Here is a 15,773-nt window from a genome sequence, read left to right as displayed (position 1 = left end):
TGTTGAGTGTTTAGTTTTTCTGAAATTTTTTTTTTTTTTTTTCATCGCGCACAAAATCGACAGCCGTGACCTCTTCACTTCCCAACACCTCTTCCCCCATAAGCCGAGAGTGCGATATCGCTACACGCCGTCTCATTAGTCGACATGATTAGTTAACTTGGCCCCAGGCTCAACTTAGTTTTGTTCATACTACCGACGCAGGGGGGACCAGTTTAGATAGATCTAGTAACTGGATATTAAAGCTCACGTCTCAATTGTTATCATTATAATCGAAAAAAATGTTAATAAATGCTGGAAACATTTAGAAACAAGGGTCGGAAGTCGGAACAGACATCATACTGGACTCAAATCAAAGTCCATTTTTGTCTATTCGGACTCGAATAGTCACTTTGATTAGTTTGTTATTGTAACCCTGACTTCCAGTTACTTCCATTCAGTTTCGGTTTGACTTTGGAGAGTGAAACTAAATTACACACTGGACGACAACAAAACATAACAAAACTCAAGGGTAAGAATAGTAAGATCTATAGAATGTGCAACCAAGCGGATCGATAAAAAGCGCTGCGGGATCCGCTGATCAACAGAAAGCGCAACAATCGATGGATTTTCGCGCGTTTCCTCGATCAACCCAATGCCCTGCGCGATTGATGGATCGCGCAAATCGACAGATAGCGCCCAACATAGACATTGTCTTTCACTTTCTAAAGCACAAGAAGCAGAGCACCAGCATGGTAAACAAGATGTGGTTCTTGTTTTTTTTAATGCAAATATTGTTGTGGATTTAAGTTGAATAAGCTATCAAGTTATTTAGATCTAGCTGTTATACTATTATAAGGATTCCAGGGCCTAGATCTACACATTATCATGGTGCAATCCAACACACAAGAAGCTGAAAAGGGTTGAACATTAACTGTCAAGTTTTATAGATCTAGCTGTTATAACTGTTATGGATATGCAGTATTGGTACAAGGGAGAAAGCATAGCCTTGGATTTATATGGATTATTACAAACAGAAAATTATGTGCAAGGTGTGTTTTTTTCTCACTTATAAATTTTCTTGTTCAATTTAGGCTTGAATAGCCAGAAATGGCATACTTAGGATTCCCTGAAACAAAAAAAAATCAGAAACACAAGCGTCCCCCTAAAACCCCCTGCCAGGCCACTACCCTGGACCCGAAAATCCTCGAAAACTAACATCAGCTGCTGGAAGCTGTGATTTCTGCCAAATGTAGCCTAGAAATACATTGAGCAACATGTTAAGTGTAAAAAATTAAAGTGTCTGGAATTTGTTGTTTGAGTTATTTTGTAAATATTATGTCATTGGTGGTATTTATCAATGTGCAAAATGTTCTTTCAGGTACAACCATGAATCCCGAAAAATTAAAGCAACTTCAAGCAAAAGCAGACGCTGTCCGCATTGGCGGCAAGGTACGTAGCTTTCATGATAGTCATTTATTATTATAATTTTAGTGTTTTGCTCATTCTAACTGGTGTTTTGCATTGGCAGTTTTGTCTTTCTGAAACTTGTCAAATGCGGTCAAGCAATTGCTGTTTCATTTTTTGTCATCAATTTTAATTTTGCATAACAAACTTTTTCCTTTTGTTTATATCAAGGGATCTGCAAGGAGAAAGAAGAAGGTCATTCATCGCACTGCCACCACAGATGGAAAGAAAATAGAAATCTCTTTAAAGAAGTTGTCTGTTAACAGTATTCCGGGTATTGAGGAGGTAAGAGACGCTTGTTGGCTACAAATGTTGACTTTTTTTTTTTTTAGGTTGGGTTGGGGTTTTTATTTTCATCTTTCAAACATGAATGAGAAGCAAGTTCACTCTTTTACTGTAAACTGTCTAAATTTTTGTTTTATTTTGAAAATGTTTAAAGAGGCCTTCAGTCATTTTTATGCAAGGTTTTCTTCAGTATCAAAGTACTGATGCTCTATTGCCTATTGGGCGAGTTCTTTGTTTTGTTTTTGTAAGTGTTTTACAGCGCTCGCAACTGCATAAGGTCATATGAGCACGCGGGACACGTTAAACTTTTTCAGTTGGTAGGGAATTTTGAATTTTGCCCCAGTGGTGGCCGAAGCCTACTCTTATCGATTTTAGACCACCAAGGGATCTTTAACCTGCTCAACTTGCACAGATCTTTCGCCCTTTTCCGAGAAGGCTAGGTGTAGATCTTTTCCTACCAGAAGATCAGGAGTGTGGCTGAAAGACAGCAGTAAGAAGAAGCCAAAGAGTAGCAGTAGGAAGGCTGTAGAAGGAATCAGGAGCCCAGAGGAGGGGGGCAAAGGAGATGAGGGAGTGGGGGCAGAAAGCAGACGACAGAACATTGCTAGAGAGCAGGAAAGGAGGTGAAAGGAGACAAATTTAGAGAATTAAATTTTTCGGTCACTACCTGGATTCGAACCCGGGACCTTTGAATGAGAGGCCAACACCTTAACCTCTAGGCCATGAGAGCCCCCAGTTCTTTGTTATTCAGTTCTGTTTGGTTGGTGCTTGATCACACACTTTCCAGGTACCTTGTGACCTAGTGGTTTCTCTCCTAGTCTAGAAATACTTTTTTGGTTTTACTGTCAGTGTTGTTTCATAATGTCAATGTCAGTAAATAAAAAGTGTTTTTGTTATGCACACATATCTTTGTCACTGCTGTCACACTCCCTTCAAAAGCAGTCGAATAAGCAAGGGAGACCTGCTCTTGCACATGACCACTTGTACCACATTCAGGTTGAATTTTATTGTCATTGAATTAAATTGTTGCCAAGGTTCCATGAAAAGTTCCAATAAATGTCAGCAAATCTTTCCTTATGGGTGTTGCATGGGGGGTATGATTTACTTGTCGTTGTTTGTTTTACTACAGGGTGTGAAGCGTGACTTGTTGGGTTTGTTTTTGAAAGCTTCAGTCTTTTTTTGTGGATAATTTATTCTTACAGAGGGTTTTTATGTTTTCCCTTCCAGGTTAACATGATTAAAGAGGATGGACAAGTCATTCACTTCAACAACCCTAAAGTCCAGGCATCTTTGGCTGCTAACACATTTGCAATCACTGGTCATGCTGAGAACAAACGTAAGGAGAGCCATGCTAATGTTTTTCAAATTCTTTAACAAAAAGAATTCTTTGGACTTGAAATACACAGTTACATTTGCAGAGAATGTAATAAGTTTGTGTTTTTGAATATTGTAGTGTTTACTGTATCCCTATTTTAGTGTAGAAAGTCTGTTCTTTTCTCTGATTAGATTTGCTCTGACATTCTAGTTTTTTAATTGGACATGTGATTATTCTTATAATAAATACGTCTTTGGTAATGGAAGTTATAACCTGTTCATTGACATTTGGATTAGTTGGAAGTTAGTTGGTGTTTGTTTTTTTAGTGGGGGGGTGAATGATTCTTTTCCATTGGGTCAGTGGATGGTTGGTGGGAACTCTGTATTGTATCTTTGTATCTTTATTTTTCCCCCTTCTTTTGTGTCCCTGGTGAGATATGGCAATCACTGTGCTGGGCTGGCCTGGTGTAGGGGCAACTCAACATGAGCCTAGGAGAATATTAAAATATGTCTCGATGATGATAATTTTTAGCCTATGAAATATTTTCCCTTACCATCTTCAATGTGGACTTCTTGAAACCCAAAAATGACTTGAAAAAACTTGATCATTTCAGTACTCTCCCATAGTGGTATTTTTAATTTTAACATCCTGTTACCATGTGTATAGACCATTTTTATGGAGGTGGTCAGGAGACCTATCTTGGGTACTCCTCTCAGACCCTACCCCTATTAGTAGAAGTACTTCTGAGGGTCATTGTGTTTCTGTTGTTTTCTCTGAATCTAGTTTAAAGTTGGCATGTGTGTTTCTATGGTCAGTCTTGCTCCTTGTGACAATTTGTTTTTTGATTGTTTTTTTGTTGTTGTTGCCATTCATGCATCTTGTCTGGTGGTGAAATATGTCATTTGAAAATACATTTTCAGAAATTGCTGAAATGCTGCCAGGGATCTTAAATCAGTTGGGAGCTGAGAGCTTGAGCAGCTTGAAAAAGCTTGCTTCAACAGTGGCCAGTGGTGAGTTTTGCCTCTCTTTTGATAATTTTGTTTGTACAAATGGAGAGTTTTGATAGAAAATATGTCATGGTGTGGCATAGGAAGAAATGAGACTATTTCAAAGTTGTGGGTAGTGTGTATAAAATATTTCCTGATAGGAGACATTTATATGAAACAATTTTAGACAAGAGTAAGATTGATGTTATTTGACATTAATTTGATGGCTCTTTGAGCCGCCAGAGATTATTTGGTACCATGCTTGAGAATTGAAACTCAAAAATTTAATTTGTCTACAATTATGACTCTGACTTGCTCTTTGGTTGCTCCTACTATTACTATGTAATAAGACAAAAATATAAAGTTTTGCGGTTGCTCACTTTTACAGTTATTATCATTTCTCTAACACTAATACTAATAGACGAAAGGTAATCCTATCTGACTCGTCTTGCATCACTTCACTTGCAAACTACACACTGTTACAACCGAAAATATTTAGGTTACAACAAAAAAATACATGTTTTGGCTGAATCCGGGAAAAGTCGTGTAGGTAGCCATGCGGGCATCTGAGGAAACAAGCAAGTGGATCTCCCGGCGAAGGATTCCTTGTCCCTTCTGTTAGGATCAACGATGAACACTCTCCCACAGACTGACTTTAAAAATAAAGTAAAAAACTACACCTCCAGTCTGTGGGAGACTTATTGGAAAAAAGAAAATAATAAATTACACAACATCAAGCCCAAACTGGGTCCGCGAAAACCTTCGGGCCTCTCCAGAAGAGACAAGTCATTTTTACTTGATTACGCATCGGACACACGTCCCTGACACACAAATACCTCCTTCAGGAAGAAGAGAAGCCGTTTTGTGTCATTTTAACAGTATGTCTAGACTTCGGAGAGACCCGGAGGAAATATTTTAGATTTAAAAAATTGCAAGACGTGTTTTCCGTCGTTGATCCCAATAGAATTCTTGATTTTATAAAGGCCATTGGCCTTTATGGAAAATTGTGATTTACATGATTAAAAATTTTACTTGTTATTTTAAAAAATATTTTAAATTAAGAATTTATTTGCACCAAATATTTTGTATTTTAGCATTTTAATAGAGGTGTTGACAAGAATTGGGCTGTGCAGTGAACTGTTGTGAATAGAACCAACTTTTTTTTTGTGCGCTCATATGACCTTATGCAGTTGCGAGCGCTGTAAAACTCTAACTGAAACAAAAGAAATGAGAAAAGTAATGTGATTGTGTCCTATTCATTTGACCCACGAAATACTGTTTTTAACTTTCAGCTGCTAGCGATGGCAACAAACAGACAACCGCAGATGTGGATGATGATGATGAAGTCCCAGGTATGTGCTTTTGGTTTTCCTTGTTTGTTTGCTTGAGTAAAGAGAGGCACATCAATGCAATAATAGTCTTTTAGTGCTGGGGGAAAGTACAACCAGACAGACAGAATCAACAGAGGGAAAGTAAAGAGGTAGGACCTTTCAGTGGCGCCCTCTAACCAACTCTACAGTGCAACCTCTCTCGTTGGGACCAGAAAAAATGTCGTTATAGAGAGGCAACCAAAAATTACCAATTATATATAAGGAAAAAAATCTGGACCAGGGCACCCTGTCGCTATACAGAGGATGTCGTTATATCGAAGGTCGTTATAGAGAGGCTGCACTGTATGGCAAGTTTATACTGACCTTAGAGTGCAAGGATTTAGGCAGATTTTTGCAATTTTTAACACCCCCCCCCCCCCCACAAAAAAAAGTCTATGAGTGGTGCGCCTGAGCTCCTTCAGGTCAATGGTAGATTTCTATGGTGGTATGCTGAGCTATGAAGACTAAAGGAAGTAGAGGCTCATACATGTGCTAGGGGCTGCAAAGTCAAAGCATTTCCTGGTTGGCTTGAGCTGATGGTTCTCCAGGACTGGCTCATCCGATAGGTTTTTAAAATGATTTTCCAAGGGCAAGTGGTTTTCAAATATTTTGCACTGAAAGAGGGACTTGCATTTTTTCTTGTTACTGTAATTAGTTTTGAGTGCTTAACAGTAAGGAATGAATTCATTGAATTTCAGTTAAAATGTCAGTATGGGCAAGGAAGAATCTTTCAACTCCATGTAATGTGAAATAACCTTGCCTGTTTCCCTTTTTCCTTTTGAAGATTCCACATAATGCAAGGAATTATTTTGGAGCAGAGTCAAAGGAACTGTTGGTGACTATTAGATGAATGGTTCAAAGAATCTTTTACATTTGTTTGAATGTTCAGTGAATGATTTATTTGAAGACAACCATGTTTTTGGTAGAAATGCTGTGTGTTGCTGATACGACCACTGTCTGGTCTGTTGGCCGAAAATGATGACAATGATAGTGTCTACTCCCATGTGAACATAGCTCTAGGTGCTTTACTATAATAGGAGTACAAATTTAAAAATTAACACTACAAAAATGTATTGTTGCTCATATGCGCACCCAAGAAATGCGCACGCGCGGATACACACACACACACACTGTAAAAATATTGTTGTTGTGTTTTGTGGCTTGTGATTTGACTTGTTTCCCTCCCTTTCTTGTTTTGCAGAACTGGTTGAAAACTTCGACGAAGCATCAAAAGATGAGGATGTCTGATGTGGGGAGAGCTGGCGTAACCAGACGCATTCGAGTGCTTTCACGTGGTTGCCCGCAGCTCCCCAAAGTGTACAGTTTTTCTAATCTAATATTAAGATACACTGGATCCATCATCACTGAAGTGTGCCCGCTTCTGAAGTGTTTCTCTCCATCGTTTGTTAATGTGGCCAGAGCATGGTCTGGTTGGTTGGTTTGATTGTGATGAGAGAGGATTATCAAACTGTAGCAAGTGCTTGGGTTGTAATATTAATAAAGCTATCTCCATTTTCATTTTCTAGAGAGTTTTTACTCCATATTTTTATTTTTTTCATACGTCTGTGTGGATGATGTAACATTTTGTGTGCCCTTCTAATCTATACTGCTGGAACAGAACCGAATCAAAAATGTGTTGAGTAATTTGTGTTGTTTGTTCCGGTTTATTTCATGTGGTTGTAACGACATCTCTGTGTTACTGGCAATAAGAGTGGGAGGTTGGGGAGCGTCATTAGTATTAATACGTCCTTTTCTTCTTTTTTTTTGTTCATGGGTTCTTTCTGTGTGTACGTCTTTTTTTTTTGTTTTTGTTTTGTTCATGGGTTCTTTCTGTGTGTCTCTCCAGCTTTTTCCTCGACTAACTGGCTATTATTGTGTTGATCCGCTTCTTTTCCCTCAACTATCTCACCGTTCACAGTACCCAAACGTCTTGGCAAAGCTCAGGTGGTTAGTTAAGTCAGGAATCTTATCATTAAGTATAGCCTTCTATTGTGCGAGAATAAACCGCGAGTGTGCTGTTGAAAGTTGGGATGAATGGTTGTTTGTCTCCTAATTCAGTTCTCAGCATTGAATTTAAAGTAAAGATCGCCTCTCCCTTACACAAACACCCGATGTCTCTTGGATGGATGCCATTGATGTACGAGGTGAAACTGTAGATCTGAATGCTCACTATTGTCTGTCGGGACTTTTTCATCAAAACCAAGGGAGTGAAAGTGGGTTGTCTTCTTTGGATGGGACGTTGACTGCACAGCTTTTTGCTCAGTTCTGAACTGAACATTCTTCACCTTGTATCAGTCATTGAAAATATTATGTCACGTTGGTGCCCACACTATACTACTATGTGCTGCATGAGGTTTGATCGAATAAATTGACCAGAGCATCATCTTGGTGCGTCTGTGTCCACAACTTTCACTTTGACATTCAGAATCCAATTGTGATGCTAATAAATAATAAATAGCTTTTGCATTTAACGCATTATATCCCTACTCAACAGCAAACTCAGCGTTTAGTGGGTGGTTGGCGGGTGCTCTGGTGTGGTTTGCTCCTTCTTTCCTGTCAAACATCTGTCGTCTTTATCTCCCCTCCTTCTTTTTCGTGTGTTACTCTCTTGTAACACGTAATCTATTCTTCGGCACTTGTATGACCTTTTTGTGTTGCAAGTGCCGTAAAACTCTTACTAAAACTAAACTCAGCGTTTTACAATCTACCTATATTATTATCTCAGCAAACCCAATGAACACTCCTCAGCTTCTCGGGAAGCATACTGTTCACATGGTGCTCAACAAACTGGCAAGATGTACACTCTATAGCTGGGTAAAGGTACCCATTCCTGCTCGTTTAAAGTGGTGACCATTTTGTATAAAGTGCCTTACCGTTGCACATAACGCCAGGCCCGTGACGTGATTTGACCCATGACCTTTCATTTGTGAACCCAACAGCCTAACCAGTGGACAACTTATGCCACTTCCACTCAATGCATTGTTCACGTCAACAACAATAACAAATGTGGGTGGTTGACGGGTGTTCTGGTGTGGTTTGCTACTTTTTTCCTATCAAACATCTATCGTCCTTATCTCCCCTCCTTCTTTTTTTATGTTTGTTACTCTCTTGTAACACCTCTAATCTTCTGGCGCTCATATGACCTTATGCAGTTGTGAGTGCTGTAAAACCTCTACTAAAACTAAACTGACAATAACAAATGTGGGTGGTTGGCGGGTGTTTTGGTGTGGTTTGCTTCTTCTTTCCTATCAAACATCTATCGTCCTTATCTCTCCTCTTTTTTTGTGTTTGTTACTCCCTTCTAATTGTAACACCTCTAACCTTCGGCAGTTATATATGACCTTATTGTGTTGCAAGTGCCGTAAAACACAAAAAAAACCCCCCCAAAAAAACCCAAAAGCAATAACAAAACAGGAGACTATTACTATTATTATTAACATGCAGCCATTCAACATGAATTGAAAATACTGTTCACACTAAAGAACTTCAAATGACCAGGGGTTTTTATGTGCATTGTTAGTTAGTAACTTCCCTTCTTCATACGAAATCTGCTTAACATTAAAATATGAAAAAATTATCTGGTCTCTTGAAGTTCGTGTTAGTTATCATTATCAGGGTTTCACTTCACCGTATCCGCAAATACTTTGGGCTAGAGCAGGGTTAAAAATGATAGGGAATGTGCATCATGACTTGTGTCCATGTGCTTTTCTTTAAACTCCATCAAACTATCAGTGGAGACTGGATCATCTGTGGTGCTGGACCAGTGTGTTTGCTGTAGAACACAGCTATTATTACTGTTTTCATCTGACTGTAAGCCAACTTTTTAAAAAGAACAACAGAAGAAGAATCCACTTTAACTAATGACTCAAGTTATATATATTCTTAATCTGATGGACCGCCAGATTTTCTTTGGTTTAGAGAGAAGGAAAAATCTGGGATTTTCTTTTCTTTCGGTTTGGTTTACTGCTGTTTTCAATTTAAGTATGTAGACTCCACTCCACTGTTCTGCCGTCATTTAAGAAAATTCAGTAATATGCAGTTTTTATAATTTAACAGGAGAGCCAAAAAAACCAGAATGTTGTTCATGTACCAATGAAATGTTTGCTTTAAAATATAAGGAAGTTATCAAACTTGTATTCTTAAAAGTATTGACTTGGGATGTTTGCAAAGAGTTTGTTTTCTCGGTAAGGATATTGTTTTTTTTGCTCTCCTGTAAAATTGTAAAGACTGCATATACTGTATTTGAAAAAATGATGCCAGTGTACATGTTCAAAGATTTTCCTTTGTTGTAGATGCAAAGACCAAATTTGGCAATAGCCAAAGAATCACAAAGATCTATTTTGCACTTAATATTTCCCAGATCAATCTGATCTTGATGGAATTGGATTAACTAGACCTAATAGTATTCCAACCAAGTAGGCCTACTGGTCTGGTACACTTGAAATTACATGTAATGAAATTGTCCTAGAAGTAGAAGGCCAACAAATTTCAAAGAAAAAATTGGTTGTCTTTGTGTGAGGCCACATTTCAATTTAATTTCACAAGTGAGAGCTAAGCAAACGATGCCATCATGAGCAATAAACTTGGGGGGTGGCCAAATTACTAAACTATGAGCTGCTTTACTCAAGCGGGAAGTAAGCGGCAAGCTGAGGTGAAAACTGGCCCATGGGTCAGAAACATGATTCAAGAGACAAGGTGAGTAATTTCTGGGACTCACTAAAAGTAGTAAAAAGTGAGTCACTTTCAGCACGAGGCGATGTGTAGTATCTAAACATCCAGGGGGTGAAATCTGCAAACACTGAAAGAAATGTGGGGACAGGATGGTGTCGCTGTCTCAAAATGAGCCAGGCCAAATGAGAAGAAACAGGTATAGTCTCGCTTAAAATCAAAGCTATCGAGATTCTCACGGGACCCGCTCATAGTACCGTATGGCTAATTAAACAGAAATATCTGTTTATATTTGTTCTTATTCCCGCTCTCTCTCTTGTAATGTGGCCTCGGCCTTAAACTTAGACAGGTGGACATCTCGGACAGTGTCATAATATAAAACTGTCCCCGTCGTTTTATGTAAGAAAAATTATGAAATTATTCTGAGCCCAAAAATGTGAAATTATGCGATTCTGTTAATTTTAACAAAGAATGATAAAGGAAAATAAGAAATTATGCAAAAAATGATCAAATTTTGCTAAATTATGCGGGGTGCATAAAACCGTGGGGACATAAAAACAAAGATGCTGGTTATATTATATAAAAGGTTTTTGGGTGACTATTAAATGTCGGGCCTATATCGCACCTAGACAAATCTGTGTTTAGACAAAGGGAGTTGTGAACAATGGAGTAATATGAACCCTACCGCACTACTTAGACTTAGACACTACATTTTAGTCGTGAAAATGAAAAGTTGTGACCAGCCACAAACCGAGTTCGACAAATCTCGACTGAGCCAGTAAGAGAATAGAGCAGTGTGCCGCACTAAGAATAAAGATAAAACTGCCCTGAAGTTTTACGACACGCAGAGTTGCATACACCTACACATACTTACATCCGGGCGTGTTTTGACGACAGGCAGAGTTGCATACACCTACACATACTTACATCCGGTCGTGTTTTGACGACACGCCGAGTTCCATACACTATACACCTACACACATACTTACGTTGTGTTTTGACGACTCGCCGAGTTCTTTTCACCAACACATGCATCTCATTGTTTTTATGCCAAACTACATTCTGTGCACATCGAGCAAGGACCATCAGCAAATATTTAAAAAATTAATCATTGATGTTGATGTCAATTGGACTGAGACATAATATTAGTAAGGGCAGTTGAAAGCAAACCGTTGCTGTGCAATAAAGCTTTGAAAGATTATTCTATAACAGATAAAACTGCCTTTTTTATTAAGTAATCGCTGACTGGTAAGTGGATGAATCCAAAATTGTCTTTTTATGTTTCTTCCGTCTGATTGAAAACATTAGAGCACATACTATCTCTGACAATTTCATGTTCAAAATAACTTGTTCATATCAAAGTCTTAAGATGCGGTACGGCTCAATTGGAAGTTAAATTCCGCAACAAAACTGACCAAAAGGTCTAACGACAGATTTGTCCAGGTGTGGAATAGGCCTCAGCGCTTGACAGGAATTGGTTAACAACAGCAAAATTTTCTTTTTTATGTTTGTTACTCTCTTGTAACACCTCTAATCTTCTGGCGCTCATATGACCTTATTTTATGCAGTTGCGAGCGCCATAAAACCTCTACTAAAAAAAGAACAAAACTGCCAGGTTTCCAAAATTTTATTTGGCGGTGTAGATTCAGTATCTGCAATGTATGAGTATGTATAGTAATGGAGAGAAAAACTGAATATATACACATATAATGGACATTGAGTAAATGGAAAACATTAAAATTTGGCGGACAGATGAGAAATTGACGGCAGAAACTGTGGAAGCTAGCAGAATGCAGCTAATATGTAAAAAGAAAGAGAAAACTTGATTCATTATGATGAACCTTTCTTTAGACTTGAAACTATCATCAAGTCCAGATACTTGTCTTGCATCTGTGTGTGTGTGTGTGTAAAATATAAAGTTGGTAAAATGTGTTATGTGACGTAGAACTGCACACTTTTGTCCTTTCTTTCAATGAATAAGAACAGTCGAAAGGTAAAGTATACAGGATGATTGGTGCCCTTGTGATAAGACCAGCTAAACCTAAAAATATGTGTCATAACGTGGTGGAATCAGGCGCTCGTCAATTTTGAGGCACAAGGAGTTTTTGGTTTCAACTAAAAAAAAAACGCTTGTTCATTTGTTTTGCTTTCGATGAAAAAAACCCAACCTATTTATTTATCTTGAATGGAAGATATTTACGATTGAATGAGGCGGGGGTTGCCTAGTTTCAGAGGTAAAATTAGCGAAACATGGCTGCCAAAGTTAAGTGACTTCCAGACATTGAGAGTTCTTGGAAACTAAATTTACTTTTTTGTGCCTTTATTTAACTAACCTTCTTCAGTAAATTCCTCACACTCACAAGAATGTTACAAGGACATGAAAGTTAATGAGCCAAAGAACCCCCAGAAAATTCAAATTCAATAAAAATTGCTGAATGGGCAGAAAAATGCCAGTTTCTTCGATTTCATTATTTTGACGAGTGCCTGATTTTCCTATGATTACTATGATGGCTCACAATCTCACATTTACATTTTTTAAAAATCTGATGAATCATCACATGTAGTAAATTATCCATTTCACATGCTCAGTCAAAGACAGGTCTGAATTATTTTGACTAGACAGAAATGAAGTTGAACAAGCCACCTGCTGCAGCCAGATTCCTGCGTGATGAAACAAAATCCAAGCAAATTTTCTCCCCTCTCCTGTAAAAAAAAAAAAACTCTGCTTAGGTTAGCCGGTCTAATCACCATGGCGACGATATAGGCCTACAACAGTCACACTACTGTTATTGTGAGTTCTGTCGGTGTGCTGTGTTTTCAGAACGAGTAGAAGTAAAAGACTGACAGAGGAAATAGTGTTCACAAAGAGGGGAGGGAGAGGGTATTCAATTGTTTTTTTAACTCAATGATTATACAGGCCCAAGGGCTAGAACCCAGATGGCCGCTGGATCGGAAAAGTAAAGTAATTAAATTATTATACATCAAATCTAATAAAAAGCTGCTATATTATGAAAGTGCTTATTTCTTCACATTAAACAAATTTTTTTTTAGCCCGCCCTTTTACACAAATCATGAATTATGTTTCGTTTCTTCAAAATGAGAAAAACAGCTGTAATTTATTGTAAAACTCGTCAACAAAACAACAAGAATCCTGTGATAGTGCAACGTTGAGTACGGTGAAGGAGGTAACAGTGCAATGATACATGAAGGAAATTTGAGAACATTCATTTATAATATATATAAAGACCAAGAACACTTCACAACTCTGCTCAAAAAGATACTTATATAACAATCATGGGTTTTGGAAAATAAGGTTCGAAGAAAAATATGTTCAGAAAACATTACTATTGCAGATTCAAAACATTCCCTTAAAGGAAAAAAGGTCATAAAAATAAAATAAATCGAATGAAAACAAAAAAAATCAATGAAAATGAACAACTCAACAATGAGTAAACTCCTGAAAATTCAGCCAGGACACAAACTGCCAAATATTTAGGACGTAAACTGCCAACCCTGTTGCTATTCCAGCTCAGAGTCCGTGAGTGACACGTAAGGGCAGTCTCAAATGCATACTATACAGTAATACTAATACTCAGAAAAACACAGCTGAGACTTTAAAATAATACAATAATACAGGGGGGGAAGGGTAAGAGAGGAGAGCACAACCTGATTCTCAGAATAACATAAGAACCAGGACTATTTATTTTAGTTCCACTGGACTTGCTTTTTTAATTCTAGAGAGATACATCTCACAGAACCTGGTGAAAAACACAGAAGGATATGAGTAGAGGGAGACCTAACAATGACACTGAAACTGAAAGAGATCAAAAGCCCTTTTCTCTCTTTAATCAAAAACCATTTTGAATCGACAACGAAAGAGGGCTAAGCGCTTAAACAATTCATTCATCTTACTATACGATACATAAGGCAACTGCTGACGAGTATCCAAGACTCAGAGCACACAGCTAAGGTGGACTGTCTGAGGACCTACATGATGTATATTATAGGGAGTCCAAAAAGTCGCGCGCCATGGAGCTCCGGCCCATTTTGCAACTCAAGTGCGTGATTACTTGATGAATGACACCTTCAAAAACAAATGGATTGGACGGAGGAGGCCTGTGGAGTGGCTACCAGGACCACCGGATCTTACTCCACTTGACTTTTTCATATGGGGGCATCTTCTAAAATTGATTGTGTACATGAAACGTCCACGCTCTCTTGACAAACTGAGACACGAAATCACAATTGAGTGTCACAACATCTATCCAGATACCCTAAGGAAAGTTAAAAACAGCTTTTTGCGGAGAGTAGAGAGTTGTATCAATGAAAATGGAGCTCAATTTGAACATCTGTAACAATAAGCGTGTTTTCGGATAGTGTGCCACAAGGATAAGTGTGTTTCAGGATGGTGCGCGACTTTTTGGACACCCTGTATATCCCTCCCCTCACAGCTAGTGACAGAGAGGACAGCCTAGCCTACGACCAAATGTTCAAAAGACAAGGAAATAAGTCAAAGTGCATGGTGGTTAACTAGGGCTGAGAAAAGAATGATGATGCTTCATTATGCCTAAGTGTAGAAGCAGAACCTACAGCTGTCAATTCTCTCAAGTTCAACAGAGAACAAAATGTGGGCTGCCATTGACATTACAGAATAATAATAGATAGCATTTGTATAGCGCAAATCCCAGCTCAACAGCAAGCTCTATGTGCTTCACAATCTATATTATTACCCCAGCAGACGTGAGAGCACTCTGACTGAAACAACTTCAACTTCCTGGGAAGCATACAGTGCAAGTGGCCATTTATAGTTACAGGCACTAAAACACTAGCATACTGATAAGATCTTGCACTTGGGTGAAGTGAGGAAAATTTGTGTAAAGTGTAATTTTCCCAAGGACACAAAGTCAGGCTCGCGGCTCGAACCCCTGAACCCGCAACCTCATGATTACGAGTTCGGTAACCTAACCACTAGGCCACCAGCGCCACATCACAGTAGTTCTCTAAAATTGCAACAAACTTGAGAACAAAAGGAGAAAGTCCTGAGTCGTGAGTCACATGATGCGTGTCACTCTATCAATTCTGACCGACAATTTACTCATCCAGTGTGTGAAATCAAAGTTGACATTAACAATCCACCTCATATTGGTAGGAAAACGTGAAATGTTTTGCACCTTTCCTGTCCATAAATAAAGACAATCATTCTGTCCTTATTAACAAATAAAGAGCAGAAATCGTTCTACTGTCCGGCTAGGCATGACATGATGATGAACTTTCCTCAAGTATTTTTAAGCAAATCACAAGTCTCTGTAACCTCTGAAACATTTGGAAGAACAGGAGGAATATTGTTTCTGCTCATCTCTGCCCTCTTCATCGCTCCTTAAATTAAGTTTCCATTTTTGGTTCCTCTGATCTTGATTTTTTAAAATTGGGGGGAGGGGGGGGGGGGAAACATCTCACCACAGATGCTGTTGCAAGCAAAGCAGAACAATACGAGTAGAGAGAGAGACTTTGGTTGATGGTTGACACTGAATGCCATCAACAGCGCTATTTTTTCTCAAATTAAAAAACATTTGAAATTTTTTTTTATGGAGGTAAAGAAACCCGACCAGGCTGGGCGTTGTGAACGGAAAACAATATCCAGGTCATCTGTGTCTGCACACACAACGCAACTACTGCCTACCAACACATGTAAAGTCTAATGATACG

General features: G+C 38.5%; 1 protein-coding gene across 1 annotated transcript in view; it reads left to right on the top strand.

The window, feature by feature from the left end:
* The window catches only part of LOC101854978 (transcription factor BTF3 homolog 4), an 11,856-nt gene extending 4,045 nt beyond the window's left edge, over positions 1–7,811 (top strand). The window contains exons 2-7 of the mRNA XM_005106995.1: positions 1,358–1,428; positions 1,615–1,728; positions 2,956–3,064; positions 3,964–4,053; positions 5,322–5,381; positions 6,601–7,811. Coding sequence (XP_005107052.1) covers positions 1,366–1,428; positions 1,615–1,728; positions 2,956–3,064; positions 3,964–4,053; positions 5,322–5,381; positions 6,601–6,647 — 483 coding nt within the window. The 5' untranslated portion in view covers positions 1,358–1,365 and the 3' untranslated portion in view covers positions 6,648–7,811. The remainder of the gene's footprint in view (positions 1–1,357; positions 1,429–1,614; positions 1,729–2,955; positions 3,065–3,963; positions 4,054–5,321; positions 5,382–6,600) is intronic.
* The last annotated feature ends 7,962 nt before the right edge of the window (positions 7,812–15,773 follow it).

The sequence above is a fragment of the Aplysia californica genome, unplaced genomic scaffold, assembly GCF_000002075.1.
Source record: "Aplysia californica isolate F4 #8 unplaced genomic scaffold, AplCal3.0 scaffold00568, whole genome shotgun sequence".
Classification (NCBI taxonomy): Eukaryota; Metazoa; Mollusca; class Gastropoda; order Aplysiida; family Aplysiidae; genus Aplysia; species Aplysia californica.
Note: the sequence above shows the minus strand (reverse complement) of the source record. Positions and strands in the feature narration are given on the sequence as shown.